This window comes from Eurosta solidaginis, chromosome 1 (genome assembly GCF_040869045.1).
Source record: "Eurosta solidaginis isolate ZX-2024a chromosome 1, ASM4086904v1, whole genome shotgun sequence".
In the NCBI taxonomy this organism is placed as follows: domain Eukaryota; kingdom Metazoa; phylum Arthropoda; class Insecta; order Diptera; family Tephritidae; genus Eurosta; species Eurosta solidaginis.
Window position 1 is genome coordinate 42616343 of NC_090319.1, and position 20186 is coordinate 42636528.

The window sequence follows — 20186 nt, forward strand, 5'->3', positions numbered from 1 at the left end:
TTGGGCAGTGTCCTGTTCACACTCCTAAAAACATAGGTAGATGAGTTTTTGTAAAACCAACCAGCTCCGCCGAGCGCTTGGAGTCAAAAACAGGCGAAAGAGACATATACACATGGCAAGGTTTGCTAAGACGTCTAGAAGCTCACCTGTTCTAAAGCAGAAAGCACGAGATAAGCGGAATCCCAAAGTCTTTGCTGACCGAAACTTTCAATTCGCCTGCGCCTGCCCGGGCCACGAGACTATTCTTACAGTTGCCACGGATATCCTTATCACCTGTCTCCTAGAAAATGATTATCAAGAATTAGTTGGATGCGACCGCAAGTGAGGTCAAGCAATCCCTCACAGCTCTCGACTTCACGGTGGCAGAGCGAATGAGTGCTTTGAATGTCGCCTGACTGTCTGAGCGGGAGTTAAATTACGTTACTGCGGCGAATAGCATCCCTTCTACCGCTATCTTTTATAGCGGCGACCTCTGCCTAGAAGACAATGCAGTGATCGGGCACCCTTAATTTCCTACTAACACTGAGCTCATAGCAGAACACTACACCCCTAACCCCTGGATCCAGGCTGGATCCATCCGTGAATAAGATCACCCGACTCCTGTTTCATATTAATTCTTCACACAGTAGTCCCTCCTGCTAGGGATGAAGTCGAAGTTGGTCTGAACGCTGGAGTGCTTGTAATTCTCAAACATATAGCACGCCTCACAAAGCCTTATTGTCACTATTTTTCCTACGATATCAAGCGAGTACAGGCAGCATTCAGCATTCCGTTTAGTTCCGTGTAGGTGTTTTGCGAAGACAAAAGCAAATGTCGGAAAATAGTGTTTTCGCGAACCACCAGAAGCTTGTTTATTAACACAACCTGAAACAGAGGAGATATGAGACAGATGCTTGCGGCGTACGTCTGCAACTCTTCTTCTGATTGTGATGCAATCCCACCCCGTTGCGGAGAAGTAGATTAATGAATTCAACTAAAGCCACTCGACTACTCACTGAAAAAGCGTCCCAGGCAAAAGACATTTAAACGCCTATTCAATGTCTATAAACACATTCAGAGAAAACTCGTTGCTCATTTTACGGACCACTTTTTTTGGTTTAAAATCGTATGTAGACCTGTTTCCATTGGCATACCCATGCAATATGTACTTTAGACACATCTTTTTTAAATAATGAAAGTGGGCGCTTTTATCGCTCCGATGTATTCGCCAAAGGTTAAGCTACCTTATGCGAATGACGATATTATATCCTATCAATCAATCACAACAATAACAATAACAAATAACAAAAAAAATAGTATCATGTACTCACCCATCTTCTGTTTAGCTTCGTTAAACGTCTCCTCCCACTGAGTGCGTTTCTCAGCTTTACTAAAGACGATCGACAGTTTTTGGCTACCGTTCCTTAAAAGCAAGGAGAAAGTTAAGTTATTTGAAATAAACTCTAACCATCGTGAAAAAGTTACTTTAAAGAGAAATGATTCAAAGTCGCAATGTTACACGATCGACTTTTAACACACGGGAGTATCTTAACCCTTTAGTAATTAGCAATTAGTAATTAGAAACGTTTTGAATTTCACTTACGAAGTTTTAAAACTAACAAATATTTTCCTTTTGAATATTTTAATACCTTAGTGAACACCCAAACTGACAGCGTTTCAATCACTAATATTTTAACACTTTATCGCTCAAGAAAATAAATATTTTTTTGAATTTTACTTTAGAAATTTTGAAAAAATCTCTTAATTGAGAGATTTTTATCACATTATGAAATTTCAAAAAATTATTATAATTCTTAACCCTCTAAGGTACATACCTCTCTAATATTTTAACCCTTTAGCGCCCAAGAATATAAGTAGAATTTCGTTCAACACCAAAGAAGTTTTGAAATAATATTTTGATTTATGAAATTTCTTAAAATTTTTATGATTTTTAACCCTTTAAGGCACACAGTATATAATAAATATTTTCACTTGATACCCTTTAGTGAACTCAAAAACTAATAGCACTCACGTTTCACTAGCAAATATTTTTTTTTTTTTCGTTAGCATTTGAACAGAACTAACAACAGTTTAATTGAGGTCAACTGAACTCTTTGAGATAAAACGGCTTAAAACATTTCATACAATCATTCAGTGTAGTTAGGCTTAGATAAGTTCTAGCTCAATAATAAAATTTTAATCTTTATTTAAAACAACACTTTGAAGTAGCCGTTGACGGGTTAGCAATTGAACAAGTGATTCCTTAGTTTCTAATATTCCTCCTGGTAGTGATATAGAGATGTATGTAAAACATTTAGAAAATGTGATTGCAATCTCAAATTCTCTAAAGTCTGGTGATGAAATTAGTTTTTTAGGCGACTTTAAACTACCCAATATCTCTTGGGAAAATCATAATAAAGCCTTAATACCGCATAATCTTAGCTCTAACGTCGAAATCTAAGTCGTAAGCACTTTGCTCTCTCATGGTTTCCTGCAACGTAACGGAGTTCGGAATGACAATAATAAAATCCTAGATCTAATATTTGTTGCTAATAATTTAAAAGTATCATGCCATGAATGTCTATCTCCAATTTTGAATAATAGCTTTCATTATAAGGCAATTTTTCTTAGTATTATGTTTTATAGTTTCGATACCGTAAAAGATGAACCACCAGTTCGGCGTGATTACATGAATGCCGATTATGAGTCTATTAATAATTTTTTGCACTCTTCCGATTGGGAGTTTCTGCAAAATTCCGGCTATCCCAATACTTCTTACGAAATATTGTGTTCCATTTCTTCGGAAGCCATCCAAAATTTTGTTCTTCTAAAAAGATGCGCAGCTAAAAACAAGCCACCTTGGTTCAATCTAAGACTCTCTAACTTTAGAAATAAAACAATAAGGCTTTTAAGAGGTTCAAGAAAAATAATTCTGAAGTCAATCGTCTTCATAACTTCTTATTTAGGCAATATACCGTAGAAACGAATTTAAAGCCCAATCCGAGTGGATTTTGAAAATTTATAGATTCCATGAGGAAAACAAATGGATTCCTAACGAACTTGGAATATGATGGCGCTATCTCTGATAATACTATCGACTCCTGCGACTTGTTTGCAAAATTTTGTCAGAAAATTTATGAGAATCATAGCATTCCTATATCGCCTATATTTCATTCCACACCTTTAGCTTCTATAACCTCCTTTTCAATCGCCGAAGAGAATGTACTATCCGCTGTTTCATCGCTAAAGTCCAGTTCCAAACATGACTCTGAGGGATTTGCGCCTGTATTTTTCAAGCGTTGCAGCTATACTTTAGCTAATCCCATATCCCAGATTTTCCAGGATTGTATCAATAAGGGTACTTTTCTCGAACAGTGGAAGTTATGTCACATTGTTCCGGTCCTATCGTTATACAGGGGACCCTGGCCAAATTGTTCGATTATATAATCCAATCAAAGTTATTTGACCATGTTCGGGATTTAATCTCTAAACATCAACACGGCTTCTTTCCTGGAAGAGCAACCTGTTCGAACTTGACCCTATTAACGAATAGTATAGTGGGTGCGTTCGTAAAGCAGGCACAACTTGATGTGATTTACACAGACTTTCCAAAGCCTTCGATAAGGTCTGTCATACTATACTTTTGAAAAAGTTACGAAGCTACGGATTTAGTGGCATTCTCATTAATTTCTTCCCTAGTTTTCTGTCAAACAGGAAACTATTTATTAAGTTAGGGAATATAACCTCAAGACTATTTATCGACGCGTGGTCAGGTAGACCTCAAGGTACTCACTGCGGACCACGGCTATTTCTTTTATTTATTAACGACCTACCGAATTGCTTTAAATTCGTTAAGTGTCTAATGTTCACGGATGAGGTCAAACTTTTTTGTACCGTTCGTGATGCAAGTGATAGTCATAAGGTACAAGTTGATCTCAATTCACTTAATCAGTGGTGCACTTTGAATTGTCTCAAGCTGAACATCAACAAATGCTGTTTTGTCACCTTATTATATTTCATAAAACTTTGTGATAATTAACCGTCTATTGTTCATATATAACTTAAACTTGTGCTTAAGATTTTCATTTTAAAATAGATATCAGTGTGTTGGCATGTTTTACCAACTATTTCTCGTTAAATTGATATAGTACAACATCAAATCGAGCTCTCAAAGTCGTATAAATGAAATGGGTCAAAAGTGATTCTGGGTGTGAGCATCAATGAGTTCATATCTTTTGCAAAACTATTTGTTCTCAAAATTCACACGTTACTTAGACCTCCAGGTAGGCCTCCAAATTTATTCTGTTTTGAGTTCCGCTTAAAGTGAAATTTTGTAAAAGTCCTCAATGGGTTAAAATATTTTTTAAGACATTCTGAAATTTAGATTTTAATTCCTTTGCTATAACAAAATTTTTGACCTTTGCTGCAAAAGCACCTTTTCAGCTTAATTTACAAAAACAAAATATTTTTGAATATATATTAACCCTTTCATGCTTTTTGTTAAATACCCACAAAAAATTGATGTTGGTTAGAATATATTTATCATCGTGAGTTGGCATCATTTTCATCGTAAACAATTTATACTTCTCTAAGGTTCACTTAAAACGAAACATTGTGAAGGCCTGGTTAAAATATTTTTTAACAAAGTCCGAAATTTAAAATTTGTTTGCTTTGCTATAAAAAAAAATGTCTGTCCTTTGTTGTTATCGCATTTTTTTTCGTGAAAATCAACTAAATTTACAGAAAAAAATACTTTTGAATTAGCAATATATTTCAACCCTATATTGCTTTTTTTCATAAACTCACAAAAAAATACATTGAGTAGGATACATCTGGCTCGTTAGTTGGGACCGTTTTCATCTCAAACAGTTTAAATTTTTCTGAGTTTCACTTAAAATGAAACTTTTTAAAAGCCTTCAATGGGTTGTTATCGCATTTTTTTTTTCGAGAAAATCAACTAAATTTACAGAAAAAAATACTTTTTGAATTAGCAATATATTTCAACCCTATCTTGCTTTTTTTCAAAAACTCACAAAAAAAATACGTTGAGTAGGATACATCTGGCTCGTGAGTTGGGACCGTTTTCATCTCAAACAGTTTAAATTTTTCTGAGTTTGACTTAAAATGAAACTTTTTAAAAGCCTTCAATGGGTTAAAATATTTTTTAGCAAAGTCTGGAATTTAAAATTTCTTTCTTTTGCTATAACAAAATGTTTGTCATTTGCTGTAATAGCTTGTGTTTTTCGTGAAATTGAACTATTTTTGAATAAGTAGTATATGTATATTAACCCTTTCTTGTTTTTTTTTTTCCAAAAACTCACTAAAAGAATTTACGTTAGTTAGAATACATATGCAATCGTGAGTTGGGATCTCTTTTCAAGCAAAAATTTAAGAAATTATTGTCAATATTTAAAAAACTTACGGTGAATTAACTAGCAGCTCCAACATATTCAATTGTGCGTCATTTGTTTGACGCTCCGATAGCTGTCGCTGTACGTCTCGTAATAATTCTCGTATAACATCCTCCAAATATTGATGCGGATATTTCAATGATGTTGTAATATCAGCAATTTGTTGTAATTTATTACAGTCTTCAGCTAAATTTTCAATTTCATTCATAATACGTTTGAAGCTTTCATCTTTTGCTAAAAAAAATAAAACAGGAGTTGAAGGGTTAATGTTAAGTACAAAAAAAAAACGAGTAAATACGGTTAGTAGCACTCACTTTTCACAATTTCTAAGCAGTCCAATGAGATCTTTGTAAGAAACTTATATTTATTAGTATCCAATGTTGAAGCGACTGTGCCAGGGCAGGTGGAGCTGTAAAAAAAATTATGAGCATAAATAAACAAACGCGCTCTCTTTCCAACTCTGTCACACACACACCCCCACACACAAATCTGCACTTCAAAATCAACTTACGTGTTCGGTTTGCGTATTGTACCGCTACGTTTTTTTATACTCGTGAGCACAAGCAAATCATTAAAGAGAAAGAAACCACGCTCTTTACGCGCTCCCTGTCCCGAAGGCATTGAAACTAAATCGAAGAGTAGAAAATGTCGATCAGGCGCTATCAAATCTGTAATTCCCTCTATAACGCCTTCAAGTTCACGCAATGTCGCCTCACGTTGACCATTTTCAAGTATTTCACGTTCCTTGCAGTTAATGTGCACGAGTATATCGTGTACCAGTTTGAGCACATCTTGTATATGTTTATGATCGGGATGATCACGATCGGTATGTTTTATAAGTCTTTGAAAGAGCATTTCATAACTGTAACCAAAATGAGGTAAATAATTAAAAAATTGTGTCACAATTACGAACTCATATCAAGTTGTAATCCGGAAAACTTACTTAGGGAACTTTTGTACCGGTTTTATTAGTAAATTGTCCAATGTTAATTTGCCTTTATGTTCGCGTGCTGTCATTTCGAGAAATTTTGCAAACGAAGGTCGTTGATGTTTCGTAGAGCGTATGGCATTTTTGGCACGATTGCAATTGTTTACAAATGATGTGTAGACTTCCAAAACCTCCAATCTTGAAAACTGTAAAGAGATAGGAAATAGTTATTTAATATCAGCAGTTGCTTGCAGTTAATCATAAGGGTAATGTCTGTCATGTGTTGATTATACTGAACCGGTTATTTTACACTTTTTGAGCTAATTGAGGAAGTGGCGTCTCAAGGGACGATTAGGCTTGTTTATGAGGAGGGAGAGGTGAGTATATACCCACCAAACGTTCTTCTTCGTAAAAATTGATTGGTTTTATCTTAGTTGAAAAACTTTCCTCTCTTACACCGTACCACGTTTTCGGTAACTCTCGCCGCCCATCTTCCTGCATGACTTCCTCTAGAAAATAACAAGTTTGTTAACCCTTTTCTATTTAACTCATACCCCTGTTTCTTTTCCATAGTCCTTCTTTACTAGTTTTTCCATTTTCCTTTCCTTTATTCTCTTTTCTTCGCCTTTTTCCTCTTCCCTTTCCTATTTCTCTTCTCTTCCTCTTTCTCTTGCTCAGCCTACTGCGTTACCCACCTATCCCACTCCTGCGGTCTTACAAATAGAAGCTCAACACCATATATTAAATAGCTTCAATAAATATTGGCGGACTATAGTGACTGTACGTTTTTGGTCCTGTTCCTAGTTTAGTTAAGTTGACACTTTCGCGTTCAAACTTGGATTGAGTTTCGAGTATACCATGGGGTACAATTTTGGTTCCAGTTTCTGGCTCAGTTTCGGGTAAATTTTTAGTCCCAGTTTCTGGTGCAGTTTCGGGTAAAATTTTAGTCTCAATTTCCCAAACGGTTCAACTTTCTTACCAAATTCTTTGCCAGTTTCGGGTTCAGTTAAGTTTTCAGATTATGATCTAATTTTGTTACTTGTTTTGCTTCTGCTAATGATCCGCTTTCTGGTATGTCCTGGATACAGTTTCGGTGCCAAGATCTGATCGGTTTTCTGAAATTTTGAAGGTCCAGTGTCTGACTAAGTTTCCTGTAAAATTTTAGTTCCAGTTTCTAGCCGACTTCGGGCACAATTTCAGTTTCTGGCTTACTTTCAGGTTCACTTCAGTTCCAGTTTCTGGCTTAGTTTCAGGTCAAACATCAGTTCCAGTTTATTTTACAGTTATGGTTCCAGTATTGGTCGGAGTTTTTGGCAGGTCTCGTTGCCGGTTTCGTGTACAGTTTCGGGTTCAGTTTCTGGCCCAGGGTCGAGTCACATTGGTCCCAGACTGTAGCCGGTCTCCATTTTCAGGTCCATTTTCAGGTTCTTTTTGTGACCCCGGTAAATTCGATTCGATTTATTTCGAATTTATTCGATTAATGAACAAAATCAAAGTTTGTGTAACGGAAAAAGAACTTGGGAAAAAATTCTCTTGAAGAGGATATACACCCGCTTAAATATTCCGAATTAGGGAGAACTTTAGGAAAGCTTTCGAGAAACATTTGAATAATGGTACTACCTAAATCACAAATTCAAACTAACTTAGTGGCCATTGAAAGGATTACCTCCTTATCAATTTAAACAAAATTCTGTTTTTTTTTTCTTCATCGAAATTTTGCAACTCACCGTTTCAAGAAAAACATCGCCAACACGCTGACTCGCATCCCAATTATCCCAACGTAGTTTCAAATCGGCATGGAATTTTTCGTGAATCTCCAAAATATCAGGTACCATAAAAAATATCTCATCCACCGTTCGTGTATCGATCATGCCAGCATGTTCGGGAGATTTAAGTACTTTCAAATATTTTGTGACGATCGTTTGTAGTGATTCCACATAAGATTGTTCATTGCGTAAAATTTCTTGTACAACATGGGTGCGTGTGTCCTGAAAGGGATATATAAACAAGTAAAGCATATTAGTTAAATCAAACAAAAATATAAAAATTAAAATAAAAATGTTCAGAAAATTAATAAATCAAAAAATTTAAATTAATTTATAAATATAAAATTTTTAATTATATGCATATTTCCCTTATTTCACTTACACCGTCGTAACCACCATAATTCCAGCGATTATTAGTTTCAAGCTGCGCTCTGCGTTCGGAATCATCCTCCGAATCTGAGCATGTAATGGATTGCATTTTTTTCAGTCGTTCACATTTTTCATTTTGATGTGCTACAATTACTTTATTGATACGATTAACAGCTGTTGTAATGGCTTGATTGGCCATTACTGACATTGTTTGTGAAACGCTGGCATTATTGCTATTACCATTTGACGTTGCCGGAGTATTTGGTTGCAAATCGAGCAAACTTAATCTTAGACTCTCGCGATTGTGTGTCATTTTTGTTAGTTTTTTATTTTTGTTTTTGTTGTTTATTAATTATTAAACTGAGATCTCTTCACTAATTTGAAGTCTTTTGTTTTCATTTTTGATTATTATTTTAGTATTTTTATTAACAGCATTTCTCTTTGATGAGCTTTAAAAACTAGAATGGCAAAATTTTAGTAGAGCATATTTTATTTATTTCGGTTGGCAACACTACGGACTCATTCAGTCTATCTGAGGTCATCATGGACCGGCTAGTTCAACCTACTTCGTTTGGAAAATCTCAAACACGGTGGGAAATCAAATCATTCGTGTTGTTTTATGAGCATAGAAGTTAAGATAATTAAGTGGAAGATTATGATGGAATGGATGCCTAGCCTAGCTAATCGAGAACTTTTTCAAAAATCGTTTATAGGTAGATCTTGTTGATCTTAAACATACTGCAAAAATTTCACAAACATTGGTAGAAAACTAAGATGCTCAACTCGTTTACGGGAAGCAATATGATCCGTAAAAGTACCCGGTTTTAAAAATGTACCCAAATCTAATAAAGTACCCGGTTCTGAAAACTAAGTACGCGGTTTTAAAAAGTACCTGGATCCAAAAAAGTATCCGTGTTTGAATTATTGTCCGTATCCGAATAAATAACCGGTTCTTAAGGTGGTACACGGATCTGAAAATATACACGGTTTTACAAATTTACCCGGAACTGGAGAAACTACTCGATTCTTAAAATTATGCCGATACTGAAATAGTAGCCTCTGCTTAAAAAGTAGCGAGATAAGATAAGTACCTGGTTTTTAAAGAAAGGACCCTCTTTCGAAATGTTCTAGGTTCAGAATAAGTATCAGTACCTCGATTCGTCCAAACATACCCGGTTCTTTAGGTAGTACCCGGATCTGAAAAAGTACACGGTATTGAAAAAAACTCGAAACCGAAATAAAAGCATACCCGTAAAAGTAGTAGTCAGATAAGAAAAGTTCCCAACTTTATATAAGCACCTGGATCTGAAAAAGTACCCAGTTCCGAAAGGTTCTAATTTCGGAATAAGTGCACGCTTTGAAAACCCAGTTTTCAAAAAGTACCCGAATCGACAAACATATTCGGTTCTGAAATATTCTTCGGTTCTGAAAAAATACCCGATTCTTAAAATTGTACCCGAATCTGAAAAAGTACACTATTTTAAAAAGTACCCGTTTTCAAAGTTAACCTGGTTCCGAAATATTAGCCGCAACCAAAAAAAAAATGGTTCCGAAAGTAGCGCCAGAAAAGACAAGTACCCGGTTTTAAATAAGTATCCGGATCTGAAAAAGTACCCGTTTCCACAAGTTCCTAAGTACCCGATTTTGCAAACGTAGCCAGTTTTCTAAAAGTACCCGGATTTGCAAACATAACCGGTTCGAAAAAGTACTTTGTCCGAAAAGTACCCAGATTCGAAAGAGCTCTCCGATCCAAAAATGTACCCGCATCCGAAAAGTGCCCGCTTCTGCAAAATTACCCGGTTTTTAAAAAGAAAAGTACAAAGTTCCACAAGACTGCCAGGTTCTGAAAAAGTACCTGGGTTTTAAAAATTGAAACGAAATTTTCCTAGTTTTTTTTACACTATATTTATGTAAAGATACAGAGCAAACTGCGTATGTCACCTTCGTAACAGCCTTTTATACATTCTTTAAGACGAACTGCTGAACCTTCTTAAGTCCTTCACTCATACACCCTCTCTTAACATGCATTGAGTGTACACAAAATTGCCACCATTATCGTAACCTAACCTTAGCTTGCTGTTTACTTGTTTGTATTGTTTACATACGACCAATACGTACGCCCATGGCCTTTTGGTATACACAAGAGCCCTTATTATTGCATTTTCAATGTACATCATGTTTGCAATATGCGACAGACTATGAATAGCCGAAGCATAACACAAATATAAATACGCAAGGATCCAGCGTTAAATATGATTAACCTAAGAGGAAAGCGAAATATTTTTTTATGGTATTGAGAGTAGTCCTCAGTTAATGTCTTGAATTTTTTTAATTTTTCTTTTCATAAAATTGTTTTCATTATTTATACTCGTATTATGGCTAGCATTTTAAATCGGTGACCTTTTTTATCAAACAAATATCTCCCCTTCCTATCGAACGCTTATATAATTGTTATTACTTGCAAGGAGTTATGTTTCAAACTAACCCTGAACTACTCCTTGCATGCACTAGTTGCATGTCTTTTAATATTACTTAGTGGTGAACTTCTACTTTGAACAGCTTTAGCATGTACTTAAGCGCTGTTTAAATATTGGTATTTACGCCTAGCGAAGGGTCACTTCTCACTACTAGTTGGTAAGTTTGCAATATAATATACTTTTTTATACTCAGCGTGCTTTGCACACAGAGTATATTAACTTTGATTGGATAACGGTTTGTTGTACAGGTATAAAGGAATCGAGATAGATATAGACTTCCATATATCAAAATCATCAGTGTCGAAAAAAAATTCGATTGAGCCATGTCCGTCCGTCCGTCCGTCCGTCCGTCTATCCGTTAACACGATCACTTGAGTAAATATTGAGATATCTTCACATAATTTGGTACACGAGCTTATCTGGACCCAGAATAGATTGGTATTGAAAATGAGCGAAATCAGATGATAACCACGCCCAATTTTTATATATAAAACATTTTGAAAAACACAAAAAACCTGATTATTTTGTAAATAATACACCTAGAATGTTGAAATTTGACGTGTGAACTGATATTGAGACTCTTGATAAAAACTAAAAAAAAATTGTTTAATGGAGGTGGCACCGCCCACTTGTGATAAATTCAATTTTACAAATATTATTAATCATAAATCAAAAATGGTTAAACCTATTGGCAGAGAGGTTGCCTTTGCTATAAGGAATGCTTTGAAGAAAAATTAACGAAATCGGTTAAGGACCACGCCCAATTTTATATAAAAGATTTTTAAAAGGGTCGCGGACGAATCAAATAAGCTATATCTTTGCAAAAAAGAGCTTGATATCAATGGTATTTCATTTCCCAAGTGGATTTATTACAATAAATAGGAAAAACTTCAAATATTAAAAAATGGGCGTGGCACCGCCAATATTATGACTAAGCAATTTTCTATGTTTCGGGAGCCATAACTCGAAGAAAAATTAACGGATCGTAATAAAATTGCGTACACAGATTTTCCCTATAGTAGAAAATTTTTCTAGTCAAAGTGGACGGGATCGCTTAAAGACCACGGCAACTTAGATATTGTAACGAATTTACTACAAATCCTCTAATTCGTACCCTTCTGCTAACGTTCGAATCACTAAACTGTTGAATAAATAATACCACTATTCAATAATGCAAAATGGCCTTTATTAAAGTACTTTCAAAAATAACACTGCTACTGCTCGACAGATGGAATGCTTAAATCAAACTGATTCTCGCGCCTCTATTATTGCTGCCTTTTATGCTCTATGATTTCTCGCTCGCATCTTCTAGGCGCTTCCACTTCCAGAATCTACTAGTTGGTTATCTGCTATAAATTTTTCAGCTATAGCTACAAATGCACAATTTTTATAGCTTCTCTCACAACTCATGAGTATCTCAGATATATGCATGTTGTTGTGCGTTGCTTCTCCGCTGCGTGTACGTACATAAGTGTAGACATAATGATTAATTTGGTTATGTGCATACAAGTCACTGCTTAGCATCGGCTTAGAGATGACAGTACCACTTAATGTTGCTAATATTCGTAACAATATAACTCATAGACTAGAATAATAAGCTATAATTTAGAAAAAAAAATAGTTTTGAATCAATGATATTTCACTTATCAAGTTTTATTGTAAGAGGAAATGGGGAGACATTTTTTTTTAAATGGGCGGTGCCACGTGTTATGTAGAAAAGTAATTTATTTGAAATGAAATGTGCAATTAAAGCTTACGCCGAGTATATATTGTTCGGTTACGCCCGAACTTAGACACCTTTACTTGTTACTTTTGATGCACGCATGTTTTTATGTACATAGTTACTATTTCAATAACGGCGTTTTCTTTTCTGAAAATAATGTCGCTCTGTTGGTTTTTCTCAACTCTCTGGTAAGTTTGTGGGTTACTTTTACAAAAGATTTGTCATGGAATAAGAAAAGTGATCTCATTATCTAGAAAGAAAGTACTTTTGCATAGCGTCAAGGGACCCAGTTCAAAAAGTAGAGTGTAAGAGTGCAATATAAGGTAAGAAGAGAGTCAGAAAGCAGTTCTAATTCAGATTGTCCAGAATGAATGTATTTCTCTTCCTGCGATGGGTGTCCGATATGAGCCTAGTTTCATATGCCTTATGAGAATGAGTCATATATGACTCTTACTGACTACATAAACAAATCATTTTCCACACTTATTGGAGTCAGAAAATACTCTTTAAAGACGATGTTCAGAGTCATTATGCACTGCAGGTAAATAAAAAAACAGAGTATGTGCGCTAATTGGTACATAGGGGATTGTCTGGCATGTCAGAGTAAAATGCGGAAGTCACAATCACAAAATGTCCTAAATACTTACAACGATAAGATGTAGAGACTTCAACCGGCAATAAAAGGTAAAGCGTTCATGCCATTACAAAAAAAAGGGAAGGTATGTAGATTACAACAAAATCAATAACTTGTTTATTCTTGTTTAAAATAAAGTTCATTGTATTTCAAATTTCATTTAAAACGAAATATTGAAAATAAAATTTTTTTCATTTACATGTCTTCCAAAGCTGCCTAGATTGATAGTTTTCATGAATTTCGTGTGCTCATAATTTTAACAAATTGGAGTCATAGAAGAATTCTACTTGATCATATTTCTGTAGCTTATATAATTCACATATTTCCCAGCAAACATTAATTGCCAAGAAAGAGTCAGAAAGGAGTCGTAATTCGGATCGTTTACGCTAATTACTCATTTATGAGTCCGGAATGAGTGTATTTCCCTGCTTGCAATAGTCGTCCGATATGAGCCTTTTTTCATACATTACGTGAGCCTAAATAGAAGTCCGATCAGACTCCCATTACGTTAATAAACAGCTCATTATTTGCCTTTTATATGAATCTTTTTGGAGCCATTTATATGCTTAATATTACGAATTAGGATTGCTCAGATCGGGGCGGGCTTTGAATGCATGGCATTAAAAATGGGGTAGCATTACCTCGATTGGGAAACAAGAGCTTCCAAGGAAACCCATAAAAGCGTTAGAGCAAAGCAACGTCAGCTCTAATCAAATACATAGAGGGCTCAATAGAACAATCAAGGGAAACCACGAAGGCAGTGACACTTCACGAAATACTCACATTATTAAAATGGAAGCGTCCATGTTAATTTAATTTATAAACAATGATTTTAATCAAATATGAATATGAAAGAAAATTTTTCAAAATAAAATATGAATATTTGTTCAAAAGTTGCCTTGTTTGCTGAACACTCTGGGTAAAAAGCTCATAATTTTCATCATATCGGAGTCACAAAAGATTTCTCAGACCGATAGTTTTCACATATTTCGTACTTATATAGGATTCCTAAATTATGAGCGCTCCGAGAATATTAGTGGGGAGGGTAACATTTTATTCAGAAAAGAAAACACAATACACAAAACACATACAACAGTAACTCGTTTATAAGCCTCATTCTAGGGATACATTAGACTGGGGCGAACACAATAGGAGATATAAATTTCCAAAGAAAATTTCTCAAATATAAAACTTTTTCGTTATCTTTGTCTTAGGAACCTCTAAATTTTCTTATATGTGACCGGCCTATGAAAAGGTGGCTTATGACTCAAAAAAAAAGAAAACTACTAATAAACTGAAGAAATGCATTGTTTATCTTTAACAGCTGCTTCTCGCAATTTCTTTTTTGAGTCATTAGCCACCTTTTCATAGGCCGGGTCACATATATCCTTTTCACTTCGGTTAGAATTTGTCTGTGTGATCATTTTTAATCGTTCCCGAGATGGTTGAGCTATTACCTTAATGGTGCTTGTTACCGGAACGTACCGGGTCTTTGTCGGGCATTTTTTATTTAATATTTAGTATAACTAAAAGAGTTAAATACATACAAACAAACAAGTAAAGTTAATATAAGCGTTTAACATCAGCTTCAAAATAAGCGGCAGTTTTTTCTAACTTTTGTTATCTGACCCAGTCTGGTATGCACGCAATATACATACATTCGCAGCCCCATCCTAATTATTGACTTATCGGCAGTATCACCCACTTGTATACATACACACACACACATACATAGATACATAAATTCATAAGTTCGTCATAGCAGGTACAAAATATTAAATTTCACTTAAACAACTTGTTGATTTCACTGGATTACAACAAAATTCGCGGCATTCGCCAGGGGTTGTAAATGTGTAGATTGCTAAATGCATTTGCTTTCAAATTTCATTTTCATACTCAACACAAAAATATGAAGCTGAGAAATCAGCGTTGGAATTTTGATATGTAGATAGAAAACAGTAACCGTCTGACCTTGATAGCCTTAGAAAAACATTTTCTAGAACCTTCAATAGGGCATAGTGTTCGTCGAAAATTTTGAAAACCAACCTAAACTTATTATGCCGTTTTTAGCTTATAAATATATTCATACCCTTAGTCGTTGTATAGTCTAACAAGTAATCACACATCTAGCAACGACCACTAAATACATCCTCAAGCTAATAAGCGATCTGCAAAAAAGAACACATTCTACACACAAAATGCAAGTAGACGATTCAAACTGAGATCATAGCTATCTTTCTAATCAACCCCTCAGTGAATAACTCTGTTTCCATTTTTTCCGACAGCCAAGTTGCCATAAAATCACTGCAATGTAGTGATACAGCGTCACGAGTGGCGTTAAAGTGGAACAAAGCTCTAAACAAGCTAGCTGATAAGCGCAAAGTAAGCATTATATGGGTCACAGGCTAAAATTTACATCTCGGGAGACTGCGCTGCTGATGAGTTAGCAAGGGAAGGCACCAGCTTCGAAATAATCACCTCTACTGGCTGGTTGAATCCTCCTCCGAATACTGGGCTGCGATCTCAGTTCACGGAACAAGCTAACGCAAGATGGGCATGGGCCTGCAAACAAATGACTTCTGCCGGAGCTGAAGGGACAAGAAAGGCCATTTTCCCGCCCTGTCGAAGACAAGGTACCGATGTCCAACATACACTTCTTTTGGTGCATTGCGGAGCTAGAATCCGCAAATCTAAAGACATTCACAACCCACCGGTTCCAACATCAGCTGGTTACTTTCATAGCTAATAGCCACTTATCCTCTTATAGTCCACCTCCTAACCATTCACCATTCACTACTCACTTCCGGCCATTCACGTATCTAACATCACCTAAATCCACCGAGTCATTTCGCCGATTCCACCGCCAACTTTAAGCATTTGTCACCAGCTGCAGATTTGGAGCCTTCCACCAACTTTGTAGTACGTTCGTGTGGCAGAATCAAATGACACCAATAAATTCAGGGAGGTACTCGCTGCCGCAAAGGCCAAACAGGCGCGCAAGTGACCAGTTTCATTCAAGGCAACCTGAACCGAAGCAGGTTAGCCGATAGTCTGCTGAACTAACTTGACTACATCACCTTCCATCTTAATGACTCAGGGCAAAGTCGGACAGGGACACCGCCCCGTATGACAACAAAATGGGACGCCTCTAAGGTTGACGCTGCAAAGTTCTCCGCTGTTGTACAAGCGAGCGCACGACAGATAGTCGACAGTGCCGAAGCTGTGAACGCTACGATAGACGCCACCATGCGTTACCTCAACCACGCATGCAAGACCTCAATGCCACGAAAAGGGCCTAGAAGAGGTAAAAAACAAGTGCACTGGTGGAGTAGCGAAATCGCCGAACTACGCAGGGTGTGCCACAGAATGCGAAGGCTGGCAACCCGCGCACGCAGCGGGCCTGACGCGCTAGAGCATGCGGAAGCATAGAAAAGAGCAAAAAAGGCTCTCTGTGCCGCCAAGCAAAGCAAACTTACTAGCTGGAAAAAGCTTTGCAAAGAAGTTGATCGTGATCCTTGGGGACAAGGGTATAAAATAGTAATGGGGAAATTCCGCCCAACGACCTTTAATTTTCTTTCTTCACGACCCTTAATTTTCTGAATGGACTTCACCCTTTGAAGAAACCCTCTTCACAAACTCCGTTCACTAGTGAGTTTAGTCTTGAAAAGAAGCAAATTTGTATAATGCGACGCTTTTATTAGCCCCGCTGTAGCTTTTGGTACAGAAAGAGCAAATGCAAACGAGATGATCCATAGGCAGCCAACAACAGCTAACCACCAACAGTCATGGTGTTTGAGATGAAAATGGCAAAAATAGGGTAGCGTTGGTTAGCAGGGTACATGTAATATATTGGTCGCTGCTAACAAAAGCAATATGTGTGCCACATTTTTAGGCAGACTTTCTTAAATTAGGTTTGGAGTTGTGCATCAGAAAGAGCAGTCCATATAGTTGCTTTCATTTTAAATATTCTATTGTTAGATTAAAAAAAAATTATTACGAACTTGCATGGCTTGCTGAATCCGCCTTACTGATCATGCCTAAAAGTATACTTCAAATTTGTGAAAAAATTTTGTATTAACCCTTAGACTACTGGTGACTTAAATTGTTGTTAACGCTATGTTGTGGCCTGACAGACCACAAAGTAATTCATACGTGCAAAACACACTATTTGACTGAAATGAAATAACTAATTTGATTTTGCCTTCAGCTGTTTGTGTCAGCTGTTCTTGAAATGCGACAGAGTTGCATTTATAATCAATATTTATAAGGTATGCACAGTCTCTACGCTGTGGTCTAACAGACCACAACCTGGAAAAACGCACATATAACACAAAACGATGTTTTTTACACAAAAAATGCGACAAACGATATTGTTCTATACTGGAATAGAAACTTCTCATGGATCTTTATAAAGTCATAAGACAGTTTGTCGAAAAATGTTGGGGAACCCAAAATTTTTTAATAGAATTTGGTGGTCTGTCAGACCACAATGCTAGTCCTAGGGTTAAAAAAATATCGCAAACCTAACACAGTTTAAGCAATAATATCCAAAAACGCAAAGAGAGCCCGTTATAAAAGTAATTCAAGGAAAATAGTTGCACATTTAAATTTTTTATACTTTTTTGTAATAAAAAGAAGTTTTCGAAGCTTTCGTGACAAAAAAGCGTAGTCAATTTCACAGCAAACGCTTTTTTTAGAATATTCAGTTGCAAATATTCCGAAAGCCAGAACCAATATACATATTCTGGCACCGGATTCAGATTCATTCTGAAGGCCTTGAGAAAAGGCTAGGCTCGTTTCAAGGTAAAAGTGGCATTGGCCTGTGTAATTGCTAGGCGCTGCGGGTTTAAAGTGTGACGACGGTGAGGGCTTAGCAGCCCCTTAATAAATATATCTTTCTTGTATTTAATTTAAAAAAATGTGTCTATGAAAAAATTACAATTACAATATTTGTTGCAAACGTTATGGATTCATCTCGAACACAGAACTTTTCTTATGTATATAAAAGAGCTAAACAAATTACATATTTATACAAGTAGAAAAATAAGAATATTTCATTGAAATACATAAGCATGAATTGGACTAACAGACACAAACAAAAACACAGGGATTTTTGATTGAATTATCCAATTCGCATTATAATTCGCAGTCACTTCACAGTTTTACGAATATAAAGGTACAAATTTTTGGACATCAATTCAATATTTTTTGTTAGAGTACAGTCGAACGGATTCCTTCATAGTACGGTTCAAAAAATAAAAATCTCAAAAAATAACTGTTACTTTCTGATGGAAATAAAAATCTCTAAAAGCAACTGTTACTTTTCGATCGAAATAAAACACTCAAGAATAACTGTTGTTTTTCGATGGAAATAAAAATCTCAGAAAATTACTGTTCTTTCCAATGGAAATAAAAATCTCAAAAAGTAACTTTTACTTTTCGATCAAAATAAAAAACTAAAAAATAACTGTTGTTTTTCGATGTAAAAAGAGATTAAAAGAATAACTGCTCATTTCCGATCGAGAATTCAAAGTTCAATGTTTGCTACTCGCATACTCAGCTTTCTTTACACGAAAGTATAAAATACAGAGCCAAAATTGGGCCAACGTCCCACGGTTAAAGTGAATGAAGCTAAGCTAGCAAAGGCAGCAACAGTCGCGCTGCTCTCTTCTAAGAGAGCGATTCTAAATGGGGATTCCTAAACATATGTCACTGGATCTATATGTGTACATCCACGATCCTTGCACACTTGTTTGCACCTCTTGATGTAAATATAAATAATAACAACAAAGATGTCATGTGTGGCTATGAAACGCAACAACAAGATGAATTAAACGTTGTTTCCGCTCAATCATATAAACAATACCACTCTCTCTGCGGTGATTTTCCATTGCTTTCAATAACAAGGTTACACATATTTGCCCACTTTTCAATTCCACTTTCATAGTTAGATTGGAAGCATTGCTTATTAAAACAATATCTACACAATTGTTTACTTAATACTATCAAGAATGGTTGGAGATGTGAAAGGCAAGCAAAAACGCAACAAAAAGAAGGCCAGCAAGTGAGCTGGCGGAACGTAATTTTCTATCACAAAACAAATTTCTATTTGTATAATTGAATTTTGAACACATAATCACAATTCTCCCAATTTTATTTTTTTTTTTTTCTTTTTGTTAATTTTACACGATTTATATAGTTAGCACAAAAACTGTAGAACTTCGTTTTGTTAAGCACAACTTTTCAATTCTTAAACTATGCAGGCGTTCTCAAACGATTATATTGCACAACTTTCACTTTTTTCAAAATACATAACTCCAACTATTTTTCATTGTCAACAAAAAAGAAAAAACACGCAAAATATTTATTTCACGTTTGCTCTCTTATCGAAGCAACAATTTTCAGTGTCACTCATACAAACGTCGTAAATAAAATGGAAAGTCCTAAATAAATAAACCATAAATAGCCAACGCATAAGGGCGCAAGTACACCAAGTATGGCATGCATTCTGTGGCAGAACGACGATGGTTTTTAAATAAATCGCCTTTACGCATACGACTAGCAAATGTACGACGGGGCGTATGAGTGATTCGCAAAATTGAACATGCACGCACACACACATACGCGCATACTAACGATTAAACACTTGATGCAATGCTCGGTTAATAGTGCATACATAGAATGCAATGACGATGGATAACTGCCGTTGTTAGTTAACGGTGACGATATTAAAAAGAAGCAAGTAAGGGAGTCCAAATGTGAGGCAAGCAGCATATCATATACCCGTTTGCACCTATTTTCATTATTTCTTAAAAAAAATTACTGGTATAACATTATGCTTTTTTATTCATGTGTAAACATATTTGCTCACGGTACGGCGTGCCTCGGAATGTAAGCAT

The 20186-nt window shown here is 35.8% G+C and overlaps 1 protein-coding gene across 1 annotated transcript in view; it reads right to left on the bottom strand.

Moving 5' to 3' along the window:
- LOC137252422 (uncharacterized) overlaps positions 1–20186 on the bottom strand; it is a 204510-nt gene that overhangs the window by 14656 nt on the left and 169668 nt on the right. Inside the window, exons 9-14 of the mRNA XM_067788074.1 lie at positions 8046–8306; positions 6334–6524; positions 5902–6252; positions 5705–5799; positions 5402–5624; positions 1311–1402 (exon numbers count right to left, since the gene is read on the bottom strand). Coding sequence (XP_067644175.1) covers positions 1311–1402; positions 5402–5624; positions 5705–5799; positions 5902–6252; positions 6334–6524; positions 8046–8306 — 1213 coding nt within the window. The remainder of the gene's footprint in view (positions 1–1310; positions 1403–5401; positions 5625–5704; positions 5800–5901; positions 6253–6333; positions 6525–8045; positions 8307–20186) is intronic.